We start from the raw sequence: 15,135 nt of genomic DNA, 5'->3' as shown, positions 1-15,135 counted from the left end.
CCCATTTATAAGCATTGCAAAAGCATTCTGTGTGTAGCATCCTTTATTTATCATATAAACAAGATTAAGGTATATAGATCATGGCAGCCAAAACACAAAGACAGTGCAAAGTATAAGTTCGTAACCAGCCATCAACAACTTGTTTAACAAATAAAGGCATTTCACTGAATAGTCAACTGTCTTTAACATCTCTAATCCGATTGATAACAACGAATATCTTTGTTTGGCTGTAATCGATGAAAACGCTAACCGTTTCACATAAATGAATTTTCAAACTTCAAATGCATTTTGTGTAATCGGTTATCTATACTGCTTGTATCAAACAACATTCATGTTTAAACAAAACATCTTGATTAAGCAGTATGTATATATGTTCATTCCCTTCTACTGTTCATTCAAAACTCTTCACGATTGCATATCCTCGATATATCGTCATTGAAGTAACAACATATCACACTGCGAAACTCAATGCTTTACAAAATTAATCCTAAAACCTTATCATCGCTTGCCACACTTGGCTCTTCTAACTGCTGAAGTCTCAGCTCCTCCTCCGGATGTTCCTGGTTGTCACCACGTATAGGTCTTCTGGAGAACCTGTTTACGTAACACCATATCAAAAGGCCTAATAATGGTACAATTCCTACAATCCATCCAACAGCGACAATAACAAAATCTGGGTTACGTTTGATTTCTTCATATTGTTCACCAGCAAATTCACACACCTTTTCCGCTATGTCATCAATATCAGATTCGTCAGAAATATCACTGGGACTTGCTTCCTTCAGATCACTCACTCCGTAAAAGGAAATTGATATATTTCGTATTGTAAACAACGATTCTGAAATAAAGTTCAACTATTGTAAAGAATATTGAAAACATCGTTTCTTTTAATGTATAACATACTATTTAAACAACCGAAATTGTGTTCAAACATTTTGCTGATCAAACAGTTGACTAGTATGTGTCAATATGGTGTTTTTTTAAATTACAGACTATATCATTTCGCATGGACCTTCGTATTTAAAAACACAAACCAATTTAGTAAATCTATTTGTACTACGCAATTTTAAGCAAACATAAATATTAATTAACAAGTATAACCTTGTTCTTTGTTCGTTTTAAAAAATATTTTCCATTCTCCATTCAGAAATTCTCCCCAAAAATGTACAGAGGTAAAGGTCCACTGTACCATTGCAGGTCCATCGAGTGATTTTGTTTTTGTGGTATTTAAATTCTTATGAGACAAAAGGTAACTCAAAGTCTTGGAAGGTGATTTTAGAACTATATCGATATCTTCAACTTTGGTATTGCTAATCTCAATGTCAACGAATACTGCAACTTGTTCAAGTAATTTAGGATATAACGATTCGTTCAACGGTGGAACACTGGTGTTGGCACTGACAACACTGGTGAATCTGAAAAAGAGGAACTCGTTAGTAAGTTACTTTTAAATTTCAGTTGTCAATATCCATCTTACAGAACTTCACATGCTATTAAAGCACTGAGCTTCGATAAATACACGATGGCATATGCACGTACACCTTATCCGAGTCTTTATTGAAAATGGTTGTATAACTAAGCTGCCTGGCGACTGGAATCCATACACGCGCCTTCAAAACCATTGCAGTTGCGTTCATCAATCCAAAACCGAAATACTTGTCAACTGAAATCAGATACGAGTTAAAAAATGATATAATCATTTTTATATCTCACATCGAGCAGATGAGTATAGACGTACATATATATACTTATTTTAACAAGTAATATTAAAAAAAGAAGAACAAAACAAAACGGTGATGTATGTAATACTATACTATAAAGCCCTACATTTTAATCCAGCTGCATTTTGCACCGAGTTTCCATATCGTTTCACGTTCTCTAAAGACGATGTGAGGACGATAATGTACTGAACGTCTCTGCAAGTTAGCCTTGGGCTTCAATGGGTATAAAACAAAAAATACATATTCCATAGATATCATACTATATATCAGAAAAAAACACACATTCTGACGGAGTTTGGACACCAGCATGTCATTTTTTATATTTCCATTATATATAATCTCATTTCTACTATCCCGTTATTAAAAAAAAATACCAGCAGTGTAAAGTAAAAAAATTCGCTCAAAAGATAAAACATGAGAACTTCACTGACTAAACATACTTGGCTTCCAACATAATGGCTATCATTCCAGAAGCTCTCGCAGCTGCCGCTGATGTTCCTTGAAATATCGCGCATGAGTCCCAATTGCTTGTTGATTTCTAGTTTTGTGAATTCATAATCAGAAATCGATTTTAGAATCTTCTATAAGCACATGAGTCTCTTATTTTAATTAAACTCGAGATTTATAATTTCAATATTAAACATTTGAACAGTCAATTGTTTTTTTACATTTTTTTAATAAAAATATTGAATATAACTACAGTTATTTAGTATAATGAAAGCTATATAATATGAAGCATATAACGTTATAGCATACACTTTTTAGATTTTACTAATTGAGCACATACCAATATATCTCCTGACCACGTGCGGAAATCTCCGAAGGTAGCAGCCAGAATGCATGCTCCTGGCCTTACGTATTTAGGTCTCTTCCCATGCCTTCCGACACTTGCTATGGTAATAGTATAAATACTGCTGGCATAAAACTCCATGTTGCAATCATGAATTTTCGTGTTCTGTCCAAAGTAATTTCCAGCAGAAAATACAAAAATACTGCCTATTCCTTGTCTTCCCTACAATATTGAATATGTGTATGTGTAAAGAAGTACATTTTACAATAACTATTGATAACTATTCTTAGCAATAGCATGCATTTGAAGGAAACTCTCAACAGTATTTGATTGAGGTAGGTTCAACGAAGGGATTGCGGTATAAATTCAATGGCGTTGGCGGTAAAAGGGTTATCCAAATTGAAACTACACGAGTAAATGTCGATGACATCCCTCTTGTGTTCAAGAGCAGCCGGTATCTTCTCATTGTTAAAAAGAGGAAACCTCAATCCCGTCCATTGTAGTTCCTGTTGGTCCGTGTGAAAAACCTTAAGTGCTAAGCTCGACAAGTAAAAAAAATGGAATGACTTAAAGCATTAATAAATAGTTTACATATTTACTTTATCCAATTGAAACAATGTCTGAAATCCTTTGTTTGCATTGATCTTTTTTGTGATATTATTGCTATTTACACGTGCTTTGTTTATTTTACGAATCAACAAAAATATTGAAAAGTTAGAATCCATTTGTCCAATTATACCTTGATCATTATTCTCATGAATTCGACTGACCTACAACAGATGAATTGAAAGCTACCCCCGCAAAACACACATTGTTTCCCATCTCTGCTCCGACAATTCCAGCTGCCAAAGTTCCATGACTGAAGTGTTTAGCCATTTAAAATGTCCGAACAGTATGTTCTCGTAGTCAATGTTTAAATCCACGACATTTTTACGTTTTATGGTCTTGAACTTAACTTGGCACACCAATGATTATACCGTTTAAGTTGTTTATTTTAATTACCTTTTTAGTACTTATCAGGAGGTACATCTAAACTTTAAATTATTACGCGGCTGATTGGAAAGATCTACATATTAACTCAAATCACATAATAAAACTAAAATGAAAAATACATGGACAAGCTCTGTAATACCTTAGGTGAATTACTCTCTAGCTATGATTTATGCTGTACAAGCAGCTTTATGTTCTTACTTTGTATATGTGTTGTATTCATGATAATTATGAGATCGCTGAGGTTCCACGTGACCTGTGTTGTCCTCATTTACAAAACTAAACGAAAGTGCCTTATTCTGAAAATATACAATGTGAAAACACAAAACCATTGTGCTCGTGACAAACAATTATTACTTTCTCAGAACTATAAATGACTGCAACTAGTGTTACAACAACAACAACAACAACAACAAGAACAAAAACAACTGCAAAAAACCACAAAAAAAACAAAAAACGAAGGAATATTGTTTTGTATTATAAAACAAAACCAATATATGTAGTCGAACACTTTTACCTAACGTACGAAGTTAGACTACCTGTATATTTAGTTCAATAAAGGAAGTAACTTTCAAATGATTAAATATACTTTCTCAAACTATAGAACGAAATGATGCTTTGTATCAAAGGTTTTTTTCCCTTAAGTGAACTAGGATCATTTAAACATATGTTTAAACACTTTCATATCCAGGGACAGTATACAAACATTTTAATGGATGTGCAGCCATTTCCAAGTATCTCTTAATGTGAAAAACATACCCCAAGTGTGAAAAGTTATACTATATGTACAATATTCCGTTTCAGGTCTGGATGGTTGATATAAACTCCTGTGTCCACGATGGCGACAGTGACCCCCTTTCCTGTGAATCCCAAACTCCATGCCCTCTCAACATCTGGGTCGTAATATGCTGGACAAGATTGAAACAACTGAAAATAAAAGATTGCCATTATTCCGGATAAAATTGAGTCTGTTTTTAAATTTAAGTATACGCGTTTTCATTAAATTTGCAAAGGCTGTGGCCCCAATGTATAATTCTGTTGCAAAACATGTGGAGTTTCATTGCATTGTTGTCCTGTCGTATACAGTCATTTTATATAAGTCCTTCAAGTTGTGTTCTTGGTCCCTTAAATTTAGACTTATGTTTTGTTCTTGTTCTATCCATTTCCCCCTCTTAATCCATTTGAACAGACAAGTCGCAAAAGTTGCGATTTGTTGTGTTTTGATATGAAAGGTTGATCTAATATGTCAAAAAAATGCATAAATCTAGTCAAGCTCCAATTACGTATGTGTTCTGTTTGTTCGTGTATCGTTTGCATTTGCTTCTCAACTCTGACAGTACCTACCGTTGATTTTTCCAAGCTTCTTTTATATACTAGCTTTTTCTTTTTAGAAAGGTATGGTGTTGGTGGTCTATGTTGGATGCCTGATATACTGTATGGTTCTGCCTCTACAATCTGAAGCAGACAAATGAAATTTGGACATTGTCTACAGGTCAATATGAGTTTTAATGGTTAAACAGCATACACAACTGTTAACATTTGTAATTGTGCAACCCAAATTTAATTATCGGCAAATTAATCATGGACATATATATAGTCAGGCTTGTTTTTGCATTCAAAATTATCATATGATAGTAAAGAAATAATACAAAAATATAAATGCCATTACAGTACGAGTAATACCTGGTTTGAAAACAGTTCCATGAAAGTGTGCAGCATGTTGTCAGCTTCACTTTTTCTTGTTGCATTTGACTCAAAAATGTAAATGTTTGAAGCAATCTGAAAGTTATAATTTAGAACAGACATTATAGTATTTCATCCTTAGAGCTACGTTTAAAAGAATGATTTTATATACGAATGATTTGATAAAACAATCGAACAGCGGACAATAGTGTCTGTTCTGAAAGGCTCTAACAAACTTATACGTAGAAATCGCATCGCAAATGCTTTTAATATTATCAACGTACATTTTGTAAAATTATAAATATATGTATGCTTTGGTTATATGTATAAACTTATAATATGTTGATCTATGTTCAAACTATACATTGTTAATAATATTTGGCAGTATTGATCTGTTTTATATGTCTTCATGTTGTCAGGTATGTATGACCTGAGGGATATAAAAATGTTTGTATTGTATTGTTTGCATGGATCTGTATTGAAATATCATACACAATGCATGCACATACATGAATTTGTAGCATATCGATATCAATGAGGGACAATGTTTACGGAAGTAATTTCTTAATATCTAAAAGAGATCTATATCATTATTGATTATGAATCGCGAAGTATGAGTGCTCAAAATAAAGCACTGAATCCAAAACAATTGAAATAAATTCATCATAGTTCTTAAATCAAATGACATGTCAACAGATCTATCTGTAACTTCACAATAAATAAATAATTCAATATCAATATTTTGTAATCACTATCTCAGACCCTGATGTCTGGGTGATTACCTTCCTGTATATGGGTATATGTAGCAATCGTAACAACTCGGCCATCTCCGGCAACTTCGCGGTAGACCATATATTTTTGATACTAGCCGAGGAGTTGCGATTGTATATATAGATCAAATGATTGAACTGTTTTAAATAGATTCCGTAGAAATATTGGTTTTCTCACGGGTCTTTTATCTGCACAATTTATATAAATGCATCACAAACGTATATTTGTGGCACTTACCAACCATTTAGACACGTTGTAGTATGGCCGAGTATGTCTTCTACGTAGTTCTAAATTGAATTAAGTTTAAAATGATGCCAGTCTCTGTCGTAAAAGAAATTCATGTGGCGTTGAACTGTTGTCAATTGGCATGTGTCTTTTTATTTTATTTTCATAATATTTTAAGCTTCTAAACGAAAAGGTGCCAAAATCACCATTATCTGACCCGAGTCAAGACGGACAGCTGGTAGGGAATCTGGTTAAATTCGGCCAGGCTTCCATTTCGGCCTGGATCAATTGAAGGGAAATTGGTTTGATAGGGAATACTTTGAGGGGCGTAAAGAATTTTGCAAATGCACAAATAAGGAGCACAACTGGAGTGATGAAAATAAATGAGTTTCTAGATAAAACTAGAAGCGCTGCATTGCAGGTTTTTAACAACATGGGCAATCAGAAATTATAGAGAGAGAGAGAGAGAGAGAGAGAGAGAGAGAGAGAGAAGCTGTGGGCAGAAACCATTTTTTTTCTACAGTGACCTTGAACTTGACCTCGTTTCCCTTAAAAGCAATCCCAAAGTTAGCTCTTCACATATGCTACCTACACTCCAACTTTCATTACTATCCATTAATTATAACTTAGATATTAGAAGGAAACATTTTATTTTTTTAGTAAAAGTGACCATGAGCTTGACCCCGATCCCCCTCAAAATCAATCCTATGTTAGCTTTTCACATAATCTACCTACACATCAGCTTTCGTCGTCATCTATTTATTTTTACTTAAGTTATTGGACGAAAAACTATCTATTTTAGTTTCAGTGATCCTGACCTTGACCCAACCCCCTCATATGTAATCCCAAGATTGCTCTTCACATAAGCTTCCTATACACCAACTTCCATCATTTCCATCAATTCATACTTCAGTTATTGGTCGGAAACCATTTTTATGTTTAGTTACAACGACCTAAACCTTAATATTTACAATATTATAACTGTGTATTTAATAGCTGAAAACGCAAATATATTAAATGATTGGTGAATGCTAAAGATTGAATGCGATTTGCTATGGCCACATAAGGTGGAAAAACCGTGTTTCTGCACATTTCTTTTAAATTAATCTCGGTTTCCGTCATAAGAATCATTGTTATCGACATTTGTTCATAATTTTGGGCATATTAAAACAATTGTATTTAATGTGTTAAATCTTATCTGGGAGTAATAGTGCATCTTTAAGTTTTTCGGCGGAAACTATTTTTCTTTTCTTAGTTACATTGACCTTGACCCCCGCCCCCCTCAATAGCAATCCCCAGCTAGCTCTTCACATAAGCTACAAACACTGTCACTTACTTTCATTATGAATGAATGAATGAATGAATGAATGAATGAATGAATGAATGAATGAATGAATGAATGAATGAATGAATGAATGAAATGAATGAATGAATGAATGAATGAATGAATGAAATGAATGAATGAATGAATGAATGAATGAATGAATGAATGAATGAATGAATGAAGGAAGGAATGAAGGAATGAAGGAATGAAGGAATGAATGAATGAATGAATGAATGAATGAACTGTTCGTGATCCGTAAAATTATCTTAAATAATGATTAAGCGGCGTTAATGTAAATATAGTAGTTTAAAATATGCACAGGAAACAGCAGAATGCAACATTAAATACATAAAAAATCGCCTTTCTCCCAGAATCACGCTTAGAGCCCGGCTTCGGAAGGAGGACAATCTAACGTTAACTTCTAGCACCACCACATCAGCAAGACTATTGTGATCAGATATTTCAAGATCGCTTTGATAATTGGCAAGTGTGTGCCGATTGACAATCTACCTGACCAAACCTTTTGAGCATTTACTTTCCAACTTTCCCGTTACTCAGTTTTAAGCGTCATGCACATTGGCACAACTTTTCCTGCGTATCTTGAATATATCGAGTTCGAATCGATATATCAGTTTTGTTTTCTGTCAAGACTGGCTCTAGCCCGTGACCAACATGCTATTATAGTCAAATAGATACGTCATTCAGCCCATGCGCAGTGGATCTACGCGACTCTCCCGGCATTGAACTCTTTTAATCAGGTTATACGAGTTAGGAAGCCGAAAATGCTTTTTACGATGATGAATTCAATATGATTGTGGACTTATTTAATTTACTTATTTATTGAATATAACCCTAATCACATAGCTTCAAGATCCAGTTGATAAACTGGTAAATTCCCGCCAAGTGATATCGACAATAGTTACAATAACTTAATAATTATGGCGACTGATTAGTTTACGCTTAATTCAGATAAGAATTTTTTGCTGAACAAAAAAGTATGAAATACATGTCTACGTGTATATAATGGTAATCATGTATGTTAGGGTGAGGGGGGGGGGGGGGGGGGGGGGGGCGGAGTGTATTTGTCCAACAACCCTATAGGGAAACGCGTCCATCGGCGTCGAACCCAGCGAGGGTATAAGTATTGTTAGGTTGTGGGCCACTGTGCACGGATGGATTGTAGATAGATTTATTTCGACATAGGAAGCATATACATTGTTCACAACATAACATAGGATAAAATAATGAGCATTATTAAATACTTTATCACATACGAGAAAACTATGACATACACACCAACACCAAGGATAACACAAAAAAGGGCAAGCCCTTATTTCCATTGTGGTCCTTTGTATTGGCGGCATGACATAGAGAGGCGGACCTAAATATAATCATGTTTATAAGTACTATTGAGTCATAAAAATGTATATCACAGTCAAATCTTGATTTAGTGACACTTATGTTTGCAGCTAGGATTTAAAACACATTACTAAAATTGTAAAAAGATATTAGCAAACAATTTAAAATAGATAACCCTGATTAGAGGTACTCGGGTTTTGGCAGTAAATATATATTTTGTGGTGGTAGGCGTATTCTACTATACTATGTTTGTTTTTTGTACATTTTGTGTATTTTGGGCCGTGGCCTTTATTTACTTGAATAAAATGAATTGAAATGAATTGAATTGAATTGAATTGAATTCGTGGTCTGATGAATAATGTGTTATTTAGACTGATAAGCGGAATCGTGTAATCTGAAAAATCTACACAGATTAGTTCTTACTCATATTTACATAATCATGTTATTTGACTTAAACTTAAAGTGACTCGCCCAAGTTTTGTAAAATGCACTTCTTTTTTAAATTACGAAATTAAGTGTGGCAAATCATAAGGAGTGTTTAACAAAAAAAGAACAGAACAGCATAGACGGTTTATTCGACTTAATAAAAACAAGAGTACATCGTCGTAATACATATAGTTATATGTGAAAGTTTATGCGAGTTCAATACAAAATAATTATTATGTAAACCTTGTTAAAACAAAAATAAAAAAAAGCTGGAACCCTTCAGCAAAAGCTGATAATTGCTCAGATATCGTCTTTGAAGACAAACAGTTTCATTAGCGTTTATAACGCGATTGAAAATTGATTACGGCTGTGGTGTTGCGTGAATGGTTGATTGACATTATCACATGATGTTATCAATTTATCGTTAAGATGTCAATATATCCACAACTTCTGTTAAAGTCCCGGTGGTCGTGTGGACTGGTTGTCCATTCATACGGTTTAAATCCACTAGTGTCTGTTGACATGTACATCAAAGTAAGTATGCTACTTGTTCTCTATTGTAGAGAAATGCGATTTCGATGTATCCCCTTTCGTTATGACGATCTTTACTTAATGGGACTGGTTCGGCAGTAGTGTTCCGGAAAGAGGATGGACTATCGGTAAGAACAGCAATTGGCATATATACCAACTGTAACCAAGGGTTCCTATTTATATCCATTAATGAGGCTTCACCTATAGCTTTATTTTATTATCCCCATTACAAAAGTTAAACAATTGTTTAATATATAACCATGTATACCTTTTTGAAGTAGGTAAATCCAAATCGGGAAGCTTCTAGCTTAATGACAGCTAAGGTATCATTAATTTCCAGTGCGTATCTAATTCCATTTTGATCAGCGCTAAAGGCACAACACAGACTTCCAAAAAGTATTGTTATTTTAAACATCATGTCCTTAAAGCGCGTGTCTGTTAAGTGAAAAAAATGTTTAATTTAAAAATCTATATTGTCGTGTAATGACGCTATTATTACATAACAGTGATAATAAATCAGCGTTATCATCATTAACAATACTGCACAGTCTAAAATCCATATGATAAAAAATTTAATTCACAGTTACATGTCCAAATCAAACCGTGTAATGAATGCATCGAACTGTCAGTGTTTGGTGGGGATCTTCAAGTTCAATATAATGCATAAATATGTTCCTACTGCTGCTCTAATAATACGTGTTTGTCAAAGCAAATAACAATCATAACAAAAGTAGGGTCACTCTCGTCTGCAAACGCATAAAACAAGGCCCGTCTACACGAACCGTTTTTATTTTTTATCTCATCTGTTATCGCCTTTGTAAGAACATATTCACTTAGGATAACATCCTATCACCACTTTCATCAATGTGATTTAAAACGACTCGATTTCGTCAGCCAACATTCATCACTTGATTCTGGATGTCTCATCACCATTGCTGGAGGAGCATGAGCAATATATTAAAGCCTTATTTTTTTAATTTCTTGACTGCCCAGAAAGCTCTTCTTTCCCATTTTGGAAATGACTGAGCCCATATCAGCACGCATAAAATAGTAGTCAATCACAGATCCCTACAATTCATCCAGCTACAACTTCGTTCAATTGTGGGTTACAATTCGTCACCTTAGTGCAAGAACTCATTATCTGCTTCTATGTCTATATGCAGTTATTGAGTTATTGCACTAAGGTGACGAATTGATCTTTTTATATTGTTAATCAGCAAATCAAAAAGTTTGTTTTCTGCAATGTCATAGATTTCCAATTCGTTCCGGATATATAAAAGTCTGTCAAAAAATAAAAAGTAAGTAAAAACAGAACCCGGTTCTTTCAAACAACTGACTCCTTAAATGGAGATTGATATATATTTCGGATTCTAATCTTTGATCCTACGATAAAAAAATGAAATAATAATCAGGCGGAAACGAAGTAAATATTATTATGCACAATGAAACAAAAATATGCATGCGAATAGCTTGAACCAGGAGTTTTATTTCACTGGTGGCCTGTCGTATTCAGTTTTTTGTATCATACTTGAAAGTTCTGTTTTTGTTTTCTTTATTCTAGTGTTTTGTCCATGTTCTATCTATATTTTCCCTCTTATTCCTTTGGAAAGGACGATTAGCAGAAGTAACAATTTGTTGTGTTTTATTTTTAAAGGGACTGTGTCACAGATTGGCACCAAAAAAGTTTTTTTCTGTAACGAATCTCAGGACAATTATCTAATGGAATGTATTATGCTTTGATATCATAATTGTAAAAAAGTACCAAAATGTAAAAAAAAATGTGTCGGAGACCGGGTTCGAACCCGCGTCGCCAAAATTGATACCCAGTGTCTTACTCACTGAGCTACAAAGGCTTATTCTAATCAAGTGACATAATTAAGTTATACACCTACCTCGGTAATATCACGTGATAACACCGACTAGCCAATCACGCATAAGGAATGAATTCTACCTGGTAGACATACCCAGTAATCTTTTTTAATGGAAAAAATACGAAATAACTGCTAAACTTAAAATTGTAAACTATGTGGTACATCAGTTAGTAAGTTTCAATGCATTGTACACATCGATGCCAAGTTTATGTCAGTTTTCGACAATTTTTCCGGGTTTTTTCCGCTATTTTATCATACGTGAGACAGCCCCTTTAAAGGTTGATCTTATATGTCTAAAAAAGCATCAATCGAGCCAAAGTCCTATCAAGTATATTTTCTGTATGGTTGTGTTGTTTGTATTTGCTTTTCATCTGTGATAATTGACATGTCGTACCACTTTAGCGAGTGTCATAAACCAAGTGACGTAGAAGACGGAAATCACGGGCCAGGGCGTGGAGATAATGCAGACGATCTTGGACGATCGCAGTTTCGATTATTTTATTTTTTTTCAAAAATTTGAAAACCACGAATTCAAGTACCCACGAAATTGTTTTTTTTTTTTTGGCAAACCACGAAATATCAAGCCAACGAATATAAATGATTTTACAGTAGTATCTACCTTTGATTTTTTTTCTTCTTTTAGATCTTGACTAATGCTTTTTAGAAGGGTAAGGTGTTGGAGATCTATGTTGGATACCTGATATACATTATGGTGTTGCCTCTACAATCTGATTCAGAAATAAGTAGTGTTGACATATCTTCTTTTGGCTTGGAATTATTCAGCAAACAAAATTTCAGATTTAAATATCACCAAATATAAAATATTATACCAACTCTTTTAAATGTATGATACAACGAAAACTAATGAGTCATATTGAAACAGAGAAGCCAATAGCCAATAAAGACCATGTTTAAAGGCACGATGCTGAGGCTTACAGAGACAAAACGTAAAAAATACATGCATTAAAATGATTTCTCAAGAATGAAAATGTGCAAAATTATGTTGAGGATTTTTCAAATTTCCTGTTCATCATTTTAACGTAGATCGATTCTGACGAATGCACCAAAACATATTTCAGTAAGTCCATACTTTCAAAAAGGAAACTAGTAACAGTTGTAAAAAATAGCATATATTAGGTGTGTAAGTTTTGGCGAATGAAGCTCGAGGTCCAAAGCGCCTCATCTACCAGAAGGTGGCACCGTCATACCACCTTGCGTCACGAAAACTCATTCATGTTCTATACTACCCGACTCTTTGGTAAGAGTTTGCGTTCCGTAAAATGCCATTTTTTTAGTTTCTGCATAGTACGTTCTCTTTCAAGAACCTACTCCTAAATGTTGGTTACAGCCTCCATGGTGAAGCACGTATGTCTCTAGTCAGAATTATCACGAAATATTACTGTTTACAATATAATGCAAAGAATCGTAATCGGTGATATATGACGTTGCGCTAAATATGACAATATGCCGTTATCTCATGGTTATTTTAATAACAGTCAAAGCTGGTGTCCCGAGGTTGAGGGAATGACATCTGAACAGTTCAGAATGTCATCTCCACTCCAAGGGATCAAAATTTAATTTGAACAAAGCGCATATACATATGCTGTTATATGTAGCGTATAAGGGAAACAGTTCATACTGTTGACCGGGGAATAGTTAAATGATAAAAAAAACTTTCATGTTAAACAGCAAAACATAACAGATTTGTATTCATAAGATACGATAAGAAAACTTGTTTTAAATGCAAAACAAGCTTTATTCTGATCTTTCAAACACAAATTACTTAAGCATAGTAGCTGGTAAAAAGAATTAAACATGTTTCCCATTGTTATCTGTGTAAAAATGGAATGCAATTTAACATATGCATTGTTTCAATCTGACTGATAAAATTAGTCTTAATTCATTGGTGTAAATGTTTAGTCATTGCCATAGCCTTGTAAATATACAACAATCTGTCAGTATCAGATAAAAATACTTCACTACATCAATAAGCATTGGAATGTGACTTCCTTTTTGTGGACACCAATGACATATTTATAAAAAATCAAGTGAAGTTTATCGCAAGGCATATCAGTACTATATTTGAAATATCAAACTCAGGTTTAATAAGTCTGAAAGAGTTTGTATTTAAAGTTCCCCAAACTTCACTGACACCATGCCACAGGTTTAAAGGTATCGATGTTTAAATAGATGAAGAGATGTTTTAACATCTGGGGTAAAGTAGCCAAAACATAACGTAATTTGAAATTAACTTTAGATGCTCCTTTTTAAGGATTATTTTGACAATGAGAGAATGTGTCAGATGTTGAGAATATAATTCATAGATATCTTTAGTTTTATACTGTCTTCATAGAAATATTTTGTTTTTGAAATCCGCCCACTTTTGCAGAAGTTAACAATATTTGTATTCGTGAAGTTTACTGTCATACCATGTTTATCACTATACTGGGAAAGTTTATTCAGACAACTGTGTAGACCATTTCCACTAGTTGATATTAATACAAGGTAATCGGCATATAGTAAACAGCTCAAGTTAGAATTGTTAGGAAAATCTGTTAATCTGTGTCATTAAAACAGATTTTGTAGAGTGTTTAAAAATAGTTGAAAAAAGTTGGGACTTAGACTATCACATTGTCTTTTTCCTATTGGCATGGACTTTTCTGTGAGGAACACCAACTCTAAGGTGCATATAGTAACTATAGTACATGTATTTTTATAATTGTACAGAAAGGACCACTTATTCCAAGATCACATTTTTTTTAAATAATTGAATGTATCACCGTGTCAAAAGCCTTAGAATTATCTACAAGACATGCAAAAACTTTCTTCCATTTATAATATTTAGATATTTTTGGATTTTATTAACACAATCATGTGGTCAGTTCTTATTTATTGGGTTGAAATCCAATTTGAGCTCTATTAATGTCACGAGTGTTCGAGATTTCTTGGAGTCTTTTAATAGACATGGCATAATACAGATACCGCTATATAACGATGCATCATTTGGATCATTTACTTTGTACAATCACCTGATACAGCAAGTTTTCCATTCAGTCGGGTAAAGTTTCATCAGAAAGTATTAATTTCAATATTTTAGTAGACCTGCAGTAAGAACATGTTGGCTGCACTTTGATAATCTAATCCAGCGACCTTTGATCTTCATTCGAATAAAAATATTGCCTTCCGTTGTAGCATTTATGACGTAATTTATTACGTGGTATACACACACTGTGTCCCAGTTTTTTTTAAGGATTCCAGTTGGACGTCTAGTGATCTTCAAGAGTTCCAAGCAAATTCAGTAGTGCTTCCACTGCCCAGGAGTGATAAAGAGTTGTCCTTGACTTCTTGACATTGGACATTGGCAAACTTACAAAGTTTGTTCAAGTTTTCTACCCTGATCTGAGTTAATAAAATTATGTTCAAGAAAAGATAAGTGGACGGTGA

The 15,135-nt window shown here is 33.9% G+C and overlaps 1 protein-coding gene across 2 annotated transcripts; it reads right to left on the bottom strand.

Moving 5' to 3' along the window:
- Positions 1 to 39: 39 nt before the first annotated feature.
- On the bottom strand, positions 40 to 5,259 carry LOC128216502 (proprotein convertase subtilisin/kexin type 7-like). 2 transcript variants are annotated; one of them, XM_052923080.1, is made up of 12 exons: positions 5,185 to 5,259; positions 4,846 to 4,956; positions 4,291 to 4,428; positions 3,703 to 3,800; positions 3,282 to 3,370; positions 2,923 to 3,046; positions 2,509 to 2,733; positions 2,162 to 2,259; positions 1,828 to 1,934; positions 1,540 to 1,663; positions 1,102 to 1,415; positions 40 to 838 (listed from the first exon to the last, which is right to left on the bottom strand). In XM_052923080.1, exons 7-12 carry the CDS (start codon positions 2,650 to 2,652, stop codon positions 474 to 476), a joined length of 1,152 nt encoding a protein of 383 aa, XP_052779040.1. In that variant the 5' UTR covers positions 2,653 to 2,733; positions 2,923 to 3,046; positions 3,282 to 3,370; positions 3,703 to 3,800; positions 4,291 to 4,428; positions 4,846 to 4,956; positions 5,185 to 5,259; the 3' UTR covers positions 40 to 473. The 2 variants fall into 2 exon arrangements, with proteins under 2 accessions (XP_052779040.1, XP_052779041.1); XM_052923081.1 differs by lacking the exons at positions 4,291 to 4,428; positions 4,846 to 4,956; positions 5,185 to 5,259 and having other exon boundaries at positions 3,703 to 3,835.
- Between the last annotated feature and the right edge of the window lie 9,876 nt (positions 5,260 to 15,135).

This window comes from Mya arenaria, chromosome 14 (assembly GCF_026914265.1).
Source record: "Mya arenaria isolate MELC-2E11 chromosome 14, ASM2691426v1".
NCBI classification, from domain to species: Eukaryota; Metazoa; Mollusca; class Bivalvia; order Myida; family Myidae; genus Mya; species Mya arenaria.
The sequence above is the reverse complement of the archived record's forward strand: the minus strand, read 5'-3'. Positions and strand labels throughout refer to the sequence as shown.